The sequence below is a fragment of the Simochromis diagramma genome, unplaced genomic scaffold (assembly GCF_900408965.1).
Source record: "Simochromis diagramma unplaced genomic scaffold, fSimDia1.1 OVJJ01000131.1, whole genome shotgun sequence".
Lineage (NCBI taxonomy): Eukaryota > Metazoa > Chordata > Actinopteri > Cichliformes > Cichlidae > Simochromis > Simochromis diagramma.
In genome coordinates, this window is record NW_024387200.1 from 2068004 (window position 1) to 2083119 (window position 15116).

The 15116-nt window shown below is 42.9% G+C and overlaps 1 protein-coding gene across 2 annotated transcripts in view; it reads right to left on the minus strand.

The window, feature by feature from the left end:
- Positions 1-15116, minus strand: part of znrf3 (zinc and ring finger 3) — a 65046-nt gene that overhangs the window by 29880 nt on the left and 20050 nt on the right. For both annotated transcript variants that reach the window (XM_040050280.1, XM_040050279.1), the window contains exon 2: positions 83-205. In XM_040050280.1, the coding sequence (XP_039906214.1) occupies positions 83-205 (123 nt within the window). The remainder of the gene's footprint in view (positions 1-82; positions 206-15116) is intronic.

Here is a 15116-nt window from a genome sequence, read left to right on the forward strand (position 1 = left end):
TAACGGGAAACAAAAGGCAAATTCAGAAACTAACACTGTGGCAAAACGGAAACTTGAAAACATAAAAAAAGCAGTTCTTTACCTTTCCAAGCACCGTGAGACAACTGGGGTCCAACTCCGGCTGCTCCAGCTTCACCACACCAACCCAGCCATACTCGTATAGGTCCTCTTCATCATTATTATTACATAGTCCCAAAGGATGCATCTGGAAAGACAATAAGATGGAGAAATAAATATTTGTCTCTATGCTACGGAGCTAGTATCCCATTAGAAAAGTCAGAATGTGCAACCTTCAAGATTAAAAAATAAAATGTGCATCCGACATACATGATGTATCAAGTTTCAGGGTCTTGGCATCCCCACGTTCTGAATTTGACTCACAAAGAGGTAAATTACAAGCTTAAAGCTGCACAAACATCTCTTGGATGCATTCCTCATATTTATAGGGAATATAATGTTCTTTTAACCTATGATGAAATTTAAAAGCATTAGGCATCTGAGCTATTCTCTGTGTGCTTAACTTATCCAGAATCTAAACATACAGAAGACCTTTTAAAGAACAGCAGCAACATAAGCAAAATCAGGATTTATGTGCTTTCATGGATCTGCTGATCAGGCACATTTTTACTGAATTTCTACTTAGGGAAAGGTGCATTAAGTCTACTACCATTGTTACTGCTGGAAATGATTAATGCTGCTGCCATTTCTATTGTGCTTGTGCATACATGCACAGTGACTGGTTACATTGCATCTTCTCTTCTTAAATTGGAAAGTGAATGTTGACATTTTCTTCGAGCAGCATCAAACATTGTCTATCAGGTAACTTCAGGTGTCAACGCATACACAAGGTCACTAATATGCACCAGTTCTTTGCTTTGCAGAGCAAGCACATACACATTGTTTACATATAAAGGAGGGCATAAATCACTGATTGATGAAGAAGGTTGGGAAAAATGCAAAGTGGAAGATTTTCAAAGAATAAGAACAAAACAAAACAACAAATTCTGTTCTACAGTTTGACATCAGGAGACGGCTAAAAGCTAATCCAATCACCAATCTTGTGGATGTGCTAGAATGCACTCCCAAAAGATGTGTACGTCATGAGGAAAATTAAAAGATGATAAAAAAAACCCAAAAAAAAAAACCAAATTCATTCTAAGCGTGTAATTACAGGTTATTATATTTTTATTACATTTTATGTGTTATTAAGTGTCCTTTTTTTTTCTTCACATACCCACAAAAATATAAAAGCGCTCCAGCACAAAACATCAAGAAACCAAAAAAGGAATGGCTAGAGGACAGCCATGACTGTCAGGCTGTAATTATCAGGAAAAAGAAAAAAGAGAAAGAAAAAAAAATCGGATTAAAAACTGTAACCAAGTGGAGTCACCAAAATCCTGGATCAATTCCACCCTTGGCAACACAGCCAAGACAAGCTCGCGTATTAGCATTAGAACTGGGCCAAATGACCTGCAGGCCGCTTTCGTATTAACCCAGTGACCACGGCACCCCAATCTGTGGCTCCGAGCCTTAGGCTACTCTGGGCCGGGGGCTACTGCTGATGACCCAAGATACCCTTCTTCCACTGGTGAACCCTGACCTTTGAACCCCACTTCATCGCAGAGGGAGCAGGTTGGTTGTGCAGCAGGCCAATTGAAGAGAAATTCAGCAAGTGCCCAGTCACTTCAGTTCCACAACCCTGAGAGGTCAAGCCCCTGACCTGAAGGGGTTTTGGGGGAGGACTTAGCTAATAGTAATGGGGTCAAATGCAAATCAAGTGGACTAAGTTCGAGTCACAGGAAAGGAATGTGGACAACGTGCATCATGCTAGAGCTCCACAAGGTAGCATCTTCTCTTTCTGCCTTTAGGGAGGAAATCTGAATAAGAGGAATCGGCTTTAATAGCACGAAAGCAGACAGCAGAAATCATTTGCTTTTTGAGGTATCAAGGTTAGAATTACATTTAGAAAAACCTAATATGCTCAATTTATGCTCTTTATTTGCATTCCTAGATTGTACTAAAGTAACTTTTGATGATTAAACTTTAGGGATGGTTGATATGGCCCAAACAGAATATCATGAAATTTCAGAGTATTCTCACGATAACGATAAATTTTACGATATGACAAATTACAAAACTACAAAACTTCAACTTCACAACTTTATTAACCTCATTCTACATGACCCATGTGAGCATAATCCACTGCCTAACGGGGCGACATGTTTACACCATGAAATTAGCATATCATGATATAGTTTTTTGGGACTTTAGAGCAATCTGAAGCCTGATTTAGGCTTCTAATCATTACTTGTACATCCGCTGAACTCATTTGAAACTTTGGCCATTTTTAACATAAGCGTCTACCATTGTTAACATGTCTGACAGAAAGTAAGTATAAGTCTCCTTTCATACTACATACACTTACTTTTCCACGTTTTCTCTCTTATAGCCTGAATTACACCTTTACAGGACAAAAAAAAAAAAAAAAAATCCTCATCCTTGAATCCTCCTCCTCCTCCTCCTCAGACCTCCCACACACAGACAAAAGTACGTGTGCTCAAACATGAAAGCTTAAGCTCCAACATTCAATCACAACCCTTTGAAACAAGTGGATCATTCTTGCAACAGCGCGCAAACACATAAAAAGTCATCACCAAGCGAGGCTTTCCTGACTCAAAACACCTTTTTACACATCCACAGGATGCAGTCACCTTGTCTTTCTGATTTCACATAAAACAGATTTTCAAAGCTGCCCTTTCTCTCGTTGTAGAGCAAAGCTCGCTCGGGTTGACCGTTCGCCTTAGGCTGACAGGAGCAGGCAGGCGGAGCAGGTATACATTACATACACATTTGGTATGATAATTTTAAAGCATATTTTCCCTCTCAGCTTTTGGAGGACGGCAAAATTGAAGGGAAAGACAAAGATTAAAGTGCGTAACTTGGTAAGTTTTCCATTCAACCAGCATCTCCCGACCTGCCCCCCTCCACATGTCATCACTGTACAAATCATACCATCTCATCTGCTCTGTGCATACCGCACACTGCAGTCAACTAAGGTAACATTTTAGATGTTATGTTAGATAAGGTGCAAGCGTGCAGATGGGAAAGACGCAGAGATAGTGTTGTGGTGGATCTACATGAGGACCGGGAAGCGTAGCCCTGCTTGCACTGTGATTATGACCTCCCTCTCCGGCTTGTCTAACAGCTTGGATGGTGGTGGGGAGCCCCGCCTGCGCCCCTGGTCCCTAAACACTAGGCCATTGTGCGGGGGCACTTGGACTCCAAATGGGACAGTGTTGTTGTTGTGCACCATGTTGTTATTTTAGAGGCTGGCCATTGCACCATTATCTCCACCACAGAGACTTTTTTTTTTTTTTCTTTTCTCAGATGTTGACGTATATGCGTTGATGGATGTGGGGATGGGGAGCAAAAGGAAAAGGAGCTCGGACTTGGATGAGAGATGAGAGGTGATCTTGCGAAGTGGGTCACAGCTACTGGCCGAGCAGACAAAAGATTAACGAGCACATATGCAAACGTGCGTTCACGCACACGCGCAGTTCCACGAACACACAATAAGACAGAGACTGTTCTCTCTTGTGTTCCAACTGCTAGCTTTCCCTGCAAGGCCCCAAAAATCAAACCAGCTCAGCCTGCTGGAAGCACCGAAGTGCTCCACTTTGCTCCGTTGCTTCGTACCCCAGGTTTGGAGGAAAGGCATAAGGCACTCCCTAAGTACCACAAGGGGGCGTCTCTTGTTCTACCCCATCTGTCCTGCCCCTTGGGGAGGCAGCCTTTCACATGAATATCTTGTTACACAAGCCACACTCGCAATAAAGTCCTGGCGGGGATTTGAACTCGGCTTGTCACTCAAGCTAGTCACACCCCCCCACCGACCAATCTTACACCTCCGTCTGGAGAACCACCTGCAGACATGGTTAATATTCAGCACTGGTATATAAAATGGAAATTGACGCAAACTTTGTTGTAGCAGTGCACCAGTTCACTCTGGTTGTTATAGCAACACTGGATGAATACATTTCATACTTTAATCTAAATATTTTCAAACACTTTCACACATTATGACTCATAAGGACATCACGCAATCATCTTTCACTCAGAGATCCTTAATGGTCAAACAAGTGACCTGATAACTGTTGGTAATGGGATCAAAACAGAGCCGTGCTCCTTAAAACTCCCACCATCACCACTCGCACCCCCCAAGCTCTCAAAGGAAATCAAAATGCAAGTCACACCACTCAATGCCATTCTTCCCACTCTGTCTGTGACACAATTCGCTCAGCCTTTGATCGTACAACAACCACTTCTGCTGCTTCCCCATCCCGCTTCCCTCCCCTCCCCTTTGCCACACCCCTTTTCCCTCTCTCCTTCTAAATTATTGGTGGCCCCGGTTACAGCCCCCCATTACCCCTTTTCCCTCTTACACGTCCAAGACAGTCGCCCTACCTTGCCCTCGCCGCACTATATTGTGCTTCTGTGAAAGTGATAGTTACATTTTTTCCCCCTGTGCTGTGTATTAATGTGCTTTTTACAAATTCCATTCCCTCTGGTATCCTAACAAGATGAAAAATAGGAATGCTCAACATAAAAAGGTCATAATCAGCACTTTAACTCAACTTAAAAAAATTAAAAAAAAAATCCTGTTTATAACTCTTTCCAATCTATTTTTGACACGGAAAAATAAAAGGCTTTTTATTTTTTGCGACAAAGCACAAACTTCAAAAAGATCATTCTCCAATCGTGCTTTTAGCACCACCAGCAAGGAAAGCCTTGTGAACTGGAGGGGAGCCGATGCTCACAGGGTACCAGAATCTAAAATTCCAAAAGAAGCTGCTGAATTGCATGTTTATTTAAAGTGATGCACTTGCTTGAAAATGGTGCATAACAACAAGCCATCCATACTACAGCACGGCAGGAGCCAAAAACATCAAAAGCAAGTAGGAGGGGATGATCCCTGAGCTAAACCGATCTATACATGTTTATAGACTTGCATGTACTGTCTGTTCTTGACACCAATATTTTACTCAATCTGAATTCCAACACTTCCTTTAATGAGCTACAGGCCGCAGACAATAAGCCTCAGTTACAACAAAGTGGAAGTGCACGACAGTTTGTATTTGAAGTTCTTGAAGCTGGCTAAATGATTAACCACGCAGATCTCTCGTTTACCGATTCCGCCTATAAGTTTTGGAAGAGGAGCTGGCACCAATTTCACAAGCACACAAAATCCAGAGGAAGAAAAACCTGGGCAGGAAGCCAGTCCTCGCACCCACCTGCTTCCCCGGTGCCGTGCATGTGTTTACGTATCTCACTGTTTGAGAACAGGCGTAGGGGTTTGTTTGTAGCGTGAAACATATCGGGGTGACCAAGGGGTGACTTATTCGCTCCAGTGGAAAAGCATCTCACGCACAGCCCCCGAGCCTTTGACTCAGCCAGGTCCTTCATCCTCCTCACCGCCATCACTACCAAAATACTGTCAACTTCCTGGAACAACACACCGGTTTCTTGTGTTGATGGTTGTGGGGATGGGATGGCAAGGTGGGTATGTCTAATCACGGCTCACAGACTCTCCCCTGGGAACTGTGGTGCCTTTGAGAGTCTCAAAACACAGTCATGAAAATGGCTAAGTCAGACTGGAATGCAACAGGATGTCCAGAGCCAGACAGGCAGAGCGCACACAAAGCTCCACACACAGTTAAACAACCTTGAGCCTCAGTACATCTGCACACATTCACAGTATCTAGCAGTGAAAAACACAACATGAATCATATCATAAGGTTTTACTCAATAACGGTTAACAGCTTTTTATTGAGTATTTCAATTAGAAACCGTTACCTTCAAAGACAACACTGCATAATATCTCATGTATTCATAGTAGAATTTATAGCTCACTCTTACTGCATGAAGGTGGCTGATTCTGCAACTAAATGAAACTAATTTTAATTTATAGCTCACAGATTTTTCTAAAAACTATCCATTCAAATCTTCCAGGTCTTTCCAGGAAAACAACAGTCATAACCACTGAAGATTTTACCAAGTAAACCAAATTAGCAAGTCTAAATTTTTCAGTAACAACTTCAAAAGTCTTCATGCAAACCAGCACATAACATGGATGCTCAATTGTGTAACATCCAGCTAACAAGCCGGGCCAAATCACACAAACCACCACAATGTCAACATAGCACCAGCTCCACCACCAGCCACTTCAAACTGTGGTGTGGTCAGGATGCAGTCAACTTCACCCCCAAACGCCCCTGCAAGCCAGACGTGGAAGGAGACTTCAACCAATTAGAAGCACGCTGGTGTTTTACCCCCCCAGATGTCTTCTGCAAGTGTGTGTACACACACAAGCACACCAGCTCTTAATCATAAGGCCGCAAATGAACTCTCTGTCCCAGTAAATGCAGGTCAGACTTCCAGTAAACGTATTAAAAAGTGGAAGTATATGAGCTGCAGTTCCTGTGAGCCAATGCGGCTCAAATAAATGGGGAACGCAAATACTCATGGAAGCCGATTCACTCTTAAAAAGTTAGCATTTACAGAAACACAAAAAAACAAACAAGCTGAGAACACCAACGACATTTGCGAGGCACAGTTTTCATTCGTATGACCTATAGTAGGCACCTGCAAGGAAAACAGAAGTAACATCTGACTGAGATTCAAATGTCAAAAGGTCAAGCTGTCATCTGTTTACGTGAGATGCCTCTTTATTTTCTTTTTTGCTTCACATCACCTCTATTTAATTATCACGCATTCCCCACTGACTCAGAGAAATTGAATGAACCCTGAGGAGCTCAGACATCACGTTAGACACACAGAGGAAGCCAATCAGTCTGACACTGAGCCTTAATCCAAAAGATGACCCAAAACCCCCCGAGTGAAGCAAGCAGTCTACCTCCTCATGCAAGTCGCTTCAGTTCAGGCTTTATGAGGTTAAGCTTCTAGTGCGGGTTGAAACGTGCGTGTTTAACAGACACTCTGAGACCTTACCAGGAGGATTTACACTAAGCGTCCTCAGCTGCAGACAGGTTACTTTAACCATGAGTCTCAGATGGGGACAAATCTGGCTACGCATGAAAAATTAGAGCAAGTTAACCCTGATCTTGAGAATCCAATTAGCTGATTAATTGGGGCGACTGGAGCTGAAGAAGTAGAGTGGGTTGTCTGCTAATTGGAAGGTCAGTGGTTCGATCCCTTGCTCATACAGTCCAAGTGTCAAAGTGTTCTGGGGCAAAATAATGACCCCTACCCACTCACTGCATCCATCAAAGTGTGTGTGTGGTAGCTATGGTTTACTTTGAACTTAATTTGCTCCACAGTACATCAGACTGTGGCTAAACAAAAGTATACGTCAGCGAGTCTTCTGATCCCGCTACACAAGTTCAATGTCAGATCACACTGAGGGGGGTGAGCACAAGAAAGGAGAAAGAGTTTTGAATTGCAGCCTTCTATGTATAGCATGCACAAATAGACTTACAAACTCAAATGCATCCAGTAAAACGCTACACACACACCTCCCCTTCTACAGTCACTCTTTGCCCCTCTCAATCCCTCTCTGCCCCTCTTTCCCAGCACTAGAAATAACTTCAAAGAGGGCTGGTAGCCTTGAGGAGAGAGGGAGCGGGATCCAGTTACAGTGGAGCATCTGGGAGGGCCATACAGGTGGGGCTGACACTCCTCCTCCTGTAACATTATCGCTGTAAAGGGATCCTTCTGCTTCTCCTCTGAAATAATGAAGACTTCCTCCCTTTTGTCTTCTCCACTGGGACCAAAAGAACAATTAGCCAAGCTAGCCATCTTTTATTTTGGTGGTATAAACCAGCCAACAAAGGCAGGGCAATAAACAAAATAATGTTGACAGAAAAAGGATCCAACAATAATAATTACATGTTGGACTTTGATCACTTAGACTTAAGAAAGCTGTAATGTCAAGGCCATGCCCCAAGCGAGCCAGCTTTGTGATACGAGCCTCAGAGCCGTCATCAACTGTCCGTTTGCCCCCCTCTACTCCAAGTCCGCCTCTTAACCTCCCCTGAAAAATCACCTCTACACCATCTTCATAGCAACGGGCAAAGCAAACAAGTGTCATGGTTTCAGTGTGAGCAGGGGACACTGGCAGAGGACACCCAATATCATGTAAATGTCCTGATATGTAGCACAAGGCACTGGGGTTGACAGCTTTAACACTGAGCAGGACGCCGAGCTTGTGACTCTATTAACTCTCGGCGAGTGCATCCCGAAACCATCAATGGCGTGTGTGTGACCGTGTGTGTGTACGCACACTCAAAAGTCTCTCTGGTGTCACTTTCAGCTCTTCAGTCTTTAAAACCTAGAGTGACATGAACAAAGGACAGGCTGACAAAGTTCAGGGGTCAACACTGGGTTGGATGGCACCATTTTTTGGGGGGAGGAGTGGAAACAATTGAGATCATGGTGATCAAAGAAAGGAACAACAGCGAGCAAACATATTGTCTCCATGTGCAAGATGCTGCTGTCCTTATGAGGACAATTATGAAAGTAGGTGAACACATGCATAAATTATTTGTCGGCATCAAGGTGCCACTGTGAATTAATTAGCATGACTAACAGTGTAACAAGCAAAGGGAAATGGGGCTCATTAATTCTATACAGCGCGCAACTGCACAGCTGTAGTACAAAACTCCAACATAATCTTTTTTCCACAACTGTCCTGACAAAGTTCAAAGTTGGAGATGATGTCGCCAAAATAATTATTCGATCAAATCAAGGTGAAAAATCCCAAAGTGACACAATTCTTAGTCATCACGTGAAACAAAGAAAAGCATCTGATTTGGCCACATTTGAGAAGCTGAAATCAATTTGGACTTTTCATTTACTTGTTAAATAATGTGCAGGATCTATGTACTATATGCATTGCCCTCAAAACATCAGCTATTGATGGCACTCGCAACAATAAAGTGAACCGTGATCAGCATTTCAGAAATTAAGCTGAATACATCAGATAGTTACCGAGGCAACCAGAAACCGGAAATGTCCACTAGCAATCAGCTGTCAGCAACAAAGTGATGCGCTACAAGAAAATGTTTTCTTGTGTAGATGCCTCTTAGATCTCAGTACCACAATAAAGCAATCATGGCCACGACAACACAACACTAAATACACGCCAAGTATTTAAGTTATAGCTACGTGGCTAACCACCTCCATCCTGCATCACTCATGGCTATGAAAGAAAGCTATTATTAGTTAGCAACCGCTAGACACCTTGGCTTTACGTTTATATTATTTATTACTGACTGCAATCAAGACAGAACAGATGACTGCACCTCCCTCATCCTGGTTCTGCTGGAGTTTTCTTCCGGTTGAAAAGGATTTTTTCTTTCCCACTGTCACCAACAGCTTGCTCACAGGAGGTCACCTTATTGTTGAGGTTTCTTTCTAATATTGCTGGGTCTTACCCAACATACCATATAATATAAAGCACCTTACGGTGACAACTACTATCAATTGTTTTATATAAATAAAATGGAATTGCAATGACGCATCTAATCAGGACAGTGTTTTGCTATAAGAGAAAGCTTGCAATTCAGCTGAGTTAGGAAAACTATCCGGGAGAAAGCTGGCTCTATTTTGATCCTCAAAACTAAACAATGGTTTCTGAATTAATGATGCAGAACATAATTTCGCCCCATCAAGTTCCCACTTGACCAGATGGGCTTCACTCCAAATGATCCCATTCATCTGGCTAACGTCAGCTTACCTACTAAATCCAACAATTGCTTTTGCTTGCAACTCAATGTAGCATCTAGCTGAACAGGCTAAGCTGGTTTTTATTATTTTAATTCAGAGCACCGCCCCCCTTCCTTGTGTTGTTTTTGTATTGTTGCTGGTCATTTTTTTTTGCCGTTTATTACTAGTGGGCTCGATTTCTACATTAACAATAGCTGGTGCTGCTCACTTTGAACACTGCAGGGGATAAAAGACACTTTGAGAAATGGAACTCAGGAGTAAGGACAAAAGTCACATCCTTCAGATTTTTATGGCAAATGTGACCACAAAAATCAGTTGCCTTTTAACAGTTCACACCCTATTAAAAGGCAACTGAGAATGCTGAGGAAGGTTGCATTTAAAAAAAGCTTTTAATACATTAAAAAAAAAGAACAATAAGTACTTAAGTGTTTTTGATTGTTTTCCACATTACCAGCATTAAGTGCTCATGGATTGTTATTATGTTTACCACCAGCACCACCCCAAATATTAGTGGTATCCCCTGCTGCAGCGAGCCCGGCTCGTCCTCCTTCAACTCTCTCCATAAAACAAAAGTCAATGTCACTACTTAATGAGCAGTGATTAATAATGCTGCAGAATGGCCACTGAGCCTAGGGAGGAAGGAGGGTGAGCATGCTTGGCGCAGCCTGCCTGCTCTATGTGTGCATGTGTTGGAGGGCTAAGGGGTTGAGGCTGCTAAAAGTGGACTGAGCGGAGGATTGCAGTCATCAACACCTTGGCTATGAGTAGCCTTTGATGTTGTGCGGCATCTTTGATGGCCCCGGCTATGGAGGAATGTTACTCCCCCCACCCTAAAAAGCTTGCAGAGCTGTGGAATGCGATGCAAGCTGCTGCCGCTTGGCCCGCTGGAATGGGATTAGCGTATAGGCCCATGCTACCCTTCCCCTCCTTTACCCCTCCCCTCACCCTGCCCTCAAATGTCCAGCACGGCAGCAACTTCGTCCAGACCCCGAAGTTTAAGCATTCATCAACCCTTTTGTATTTAATTAGTCAGAAAACACAGTAAACCTCACAAACATTCTTTTAAAGACTTTTAAGTACGAGCATTTTCATAATCTGTATTTCATTTATGATGTAAAGAATGAGAATACAGGCGAACAGGTAAACAAAGCTTTGCTCGGGACTGTGAATTCAACTTTATGATCGTCACATCAGACTTTGATCAATAGATAAAACTGCAGAAAACTGCCAAATTTTGGACATGCAGTACGTGAAAGAAGAAGCAGAGACAGCTTATGGAGCTCGTGCTTGTCTGTAGCAATGCAGCATCAGAAAGATGCTTTCAGATATGCAGTTTAGGCGATGGAACCACTTCAGATGACCAAAGTCACTTGTGAAATTTGTATAGCAACCTTGGCATATCAAAGCAGAGAGCCAAACGTTAAATCAGCGAGAGACGATGGCCTCCACAGTGTTGGGGTGTGCGTGCGTATGTGTGACAGTTACAGTGTGAGATGAGTATTATAATCCAGCTACTCTCAAAGGAGGGATACAAGGCTTTCTCCAAAGGTCAGGTTCATTTTGTCCTCGCACACACTTAATGTAGCGAATGACCTTCTGCACGACAACTGCACAAACAAGCCGTTTTGGCCTTGCATGCCGGTGTCTGTCAGGGCTTGGCTAGACGAGGCCAACCTGAATATTGGCTCACACCACACAGTGTGTTTGCAGAGGATTGCAGCTCCCTGCCAGTCAGAGCTGAGAGGAATGTGAACTGGACTTACAGTACATGCGCATGTTCACACACTTAAATGAATGTGTACAAAGTGGGTTTCATACAGTAAGAGCTACTCACCCCCCCCCTCCCTTCTACCTTACCTCTGCTTCCCCCTGTGGCCACAGGGTTTTGGGAGAGAGAACCAAGGTGGGGAGACAGCCAGCATTAGCGTGGTTTCAGATTTCAGCTGCCTCCAACTTGTTTTCTTTAGGAAACACTTACTGGGGTTCCAAATACACCAGAGGAAATGCTCAGCTACATCACTTCCGGGTCATATGGCTAAGGTCACGCGGCACTTAGAGCAAAGAAGATGAAGAGCAGGGACAACATTAAACCACATGTGGAATGTGTTATGCGTCACCTGCAATTAGCCTTGTGATTCTGTTTGAAATGTAGAGACACTTAAACAAAACAGGGAGGAATATGCATCGGAAGAGATTTGTGAAAACTGATGAACAGCCTCTGACGACTTCCCCCAAGTCTGCTTTTTTCTTGGCTTGCTTGGCTTTTTCCTGAACCCTCTCTGTCTTTTGATTGTTCTCTAGTTTCTGTGATTGGCTGCACAATCACCTTTCATGACAAACCAGAGGGAGAGAAGGAAAGCGCAACCCAGAAGCTCACGCTCTCCAACTAGCTAATGATATTCCACAGGAAACGACAATAAATAAACAAAGACAGAGCCATTTTAATGAATAATGGGAAACAGAATGAAGGGTTCTTAGGTGGAGGGAGGGCTGTTATCAGCATGCGGCGTTCTACATACATTCCTTAAGGGAAGATCCTGATGGAAAGAGCAAGGGCAAAGGAAGCTATTTGGATGCTTTCCAAACTGCCAATTATGTTCTCGTTGTTGTAGCTTCTAGGAAAAGCCCGGGTCACATGGACACAATGCGTATACAATATGTGCCTCCAGAGCTTTGCATGGTAAACATAGTGGAATATTTGCTGATAAGTAAAAAGCGCTTGAGTCTCCAGCTCGGTAAATACTTTAGTCGCACTTTTTGCAACAACTACATTTAATTTATCCTCATTTTCTCCCTTTTATGCAAAATGCAGATGCTAAATATTCACACTGACCTTGACTGTGCACCAGCTGAAAGCCATTTTATATTTGTATATAAAACACAAGGACTCCTGTGACACATGGGTTTATGTCATGTCGAGTGTCATTGCAACCCTTTCCCTGAACTAGAAAGTATGGAGGCCAATTTCCGTCACCAAAAAAAAAAAAAAAAAAAAAAAAAAAAAAGTATCCATAACTCGAAATTTCGACTTATTAACTCAAAAAAATTTCGAGTTAGCTCTGCCAATCAGTAATCTACGTGGAATACGCACTCAAAACCGGATTGCAACTAATTGGCGCTTTCTAGAGTACATTTGCTGATAGTAACGCCATGTGATTCAGCTAATAACACAAGGATTTCATCATTTGTGAAGTCACGCTGAAAATAATCAGTAATTTGTGCATTCATGACTGGCTGTGATACTGCTAGCTTAGCTGTAGCGTTTGTAGCTGAGGGCTTCAGCTTCCGGGTAACAAGGAAATGATGTCATTCACGTAGATTACTGACCGGCAGCGCTAACTTGAAATTTTGAGCTATTAACTCAAAATTTTGAGAAAAGTCAAAATTTCAAGCTACTTTTCTCGAAATTTCAAGTTAATAAGTCGAAATTTCGAGAAAATAACTCAAAATTTCAAGAAAGATTAGTTGAAATTTTGAGTTATGGATACTTTTTTTTTTAGTGGCGGAAACGGGCTTCCATAAGAAAGTCATCATTTTTACATAACTGAAAAGCTGACGCTGCAGTCTTGACAAGTTGCTCCTGGATGTTTTTGCCTCAAGATCTGATCAAAGAAATCGTATTGTAAGCCTAGCTGCAGCTTTTTCTGTGGGGCCGTTCATGTTTTGATGAGGGGTAGCCATCACTGCATCATAGCCTTTTAGTAACCACAGACATGGATCACATCAACGACGTCTCCGAATACTAATATAAAGATTAGTGATATATAAATTACAGGCACAGTCAAATTCTTTTTCTGCATAGTTTATTAGTTTGTTAGCAAGCTGTGGTCAGTGCCCAGGGTCAGCCATGATACGATCCCCCCCAGCCCTCAGAGCAGACAGGGTTTAGGGGCTTGCTCAGAAACTCAAGCTTTTGATCAGTAAGCCAGAGCCCTAACTGTTAAGCCACACTGCCTCAAATGAAGCCAACAGTGATTCGGAAACACAAATATGGTGGAAGCTAGATTTTCTGTCCAGCTTTGGAAATGTGTTTTCCTGTCTTCTATTATTCATTAATGTTCTCATTGTAAAGAGAATTATGAGGTGTGGGCTGTTAGTTTGGCAGACACCTTAGAGACATCGCACTTATTTTCTATGAATCCATCTGAAGAAATAACAGGATAAAGTCATCACAAAGCTAACTTAAAAAAAGACTGTTTTGTTTTTTTAAATCCCACCATACTTCTCATCTAAAGTTTCAGTTTAAAGCGCCCTTTCAAAAGATTCTTTCAAGTATTAGGAGGTCTGGGACAAGAGCTATGCTAGGCAGAATAGAGGTGGGATAAACCACTGGTCCAAACTTAAAAGCAGCGGTCGTCTCTGCGTGTGGTTTTTGAACCTCTCCCTGTGCTTTTTCTGACCAGTGATCAGGTTAGACAAGTCCCTCTATTCAGAGCTACACAGCAATACCGATATCCCCAAAGAGAGGGAGGAGGGTGGAGAAGAAGAAGGGAGAAAAATCCCATCTGAGAGATTAACTCACAGCACCCAACCGAGCCAGTGCTGGGTTCACTGGCTCACTCGGTGCTATCTTGCGCACTAGTCTCGTTCTTAACCAAAGCATGTCTTTGATACTCGACTAGAAGGAATCTGGAGGCGTTACAGGTTTCTTTTGTGCTCTACACTGCAGTTTGTGTGTGTGCGCGCGCATGAGTGTGTGTGCCAAGGCTGGGATTTCTTTTCTTTACCCCCCCCCCCCTCCTTTCCCCCCTCCTTTCTATTTCACCCTCTTCCCTCTGCCTTCATCTCCTGCTCCCCTTCCCCCATTCGAAACACCAAATCAGTCAATCATAAACATTTCCTCTGTTTTTTGGGGGGGCTTGCAAAATAAAATCCTCATAAATGCTTCTCCTCCGTCTACAAACTAACTCTACCATTGAAAGTTTCAGAGCCGCCGTTCCTGCGTATCATATTTTGATGTTGACCGAAGGTGGTGACCACTTCAGAAGAGTGGATTTTAGACTGAGGTGGTGGCGGGGCAGGGGGGTTGGTTGGGGTTGTGTGGGTGAGGTTTGACTCCCCTTGGAGATTTTCTTAAACCCATTACATCAGCTTTTTTCTCCTTTATGGGCTCCAAGTCCAGGGCTTTTGTGAGGGTAGAAAATGACCTAAATTGACATTCAGAATGGTCGTGGTTGGTTAATTGTGGCCAGGCATTTTTGGCATAAATAAAACAAGATTCCAGAGGCCTCCTCCTTTAAGCCTTTTACAGATTCTGCTTTTTAGTAAGCACAGCCCCCAATAATTGTGAAGTGGTCATACCCGAAGCCACGTGAGCTTTCTCAAATATGCTCAAACCTTGCAGATCAAAAGAGAGGAGTGTGTGCTATCAG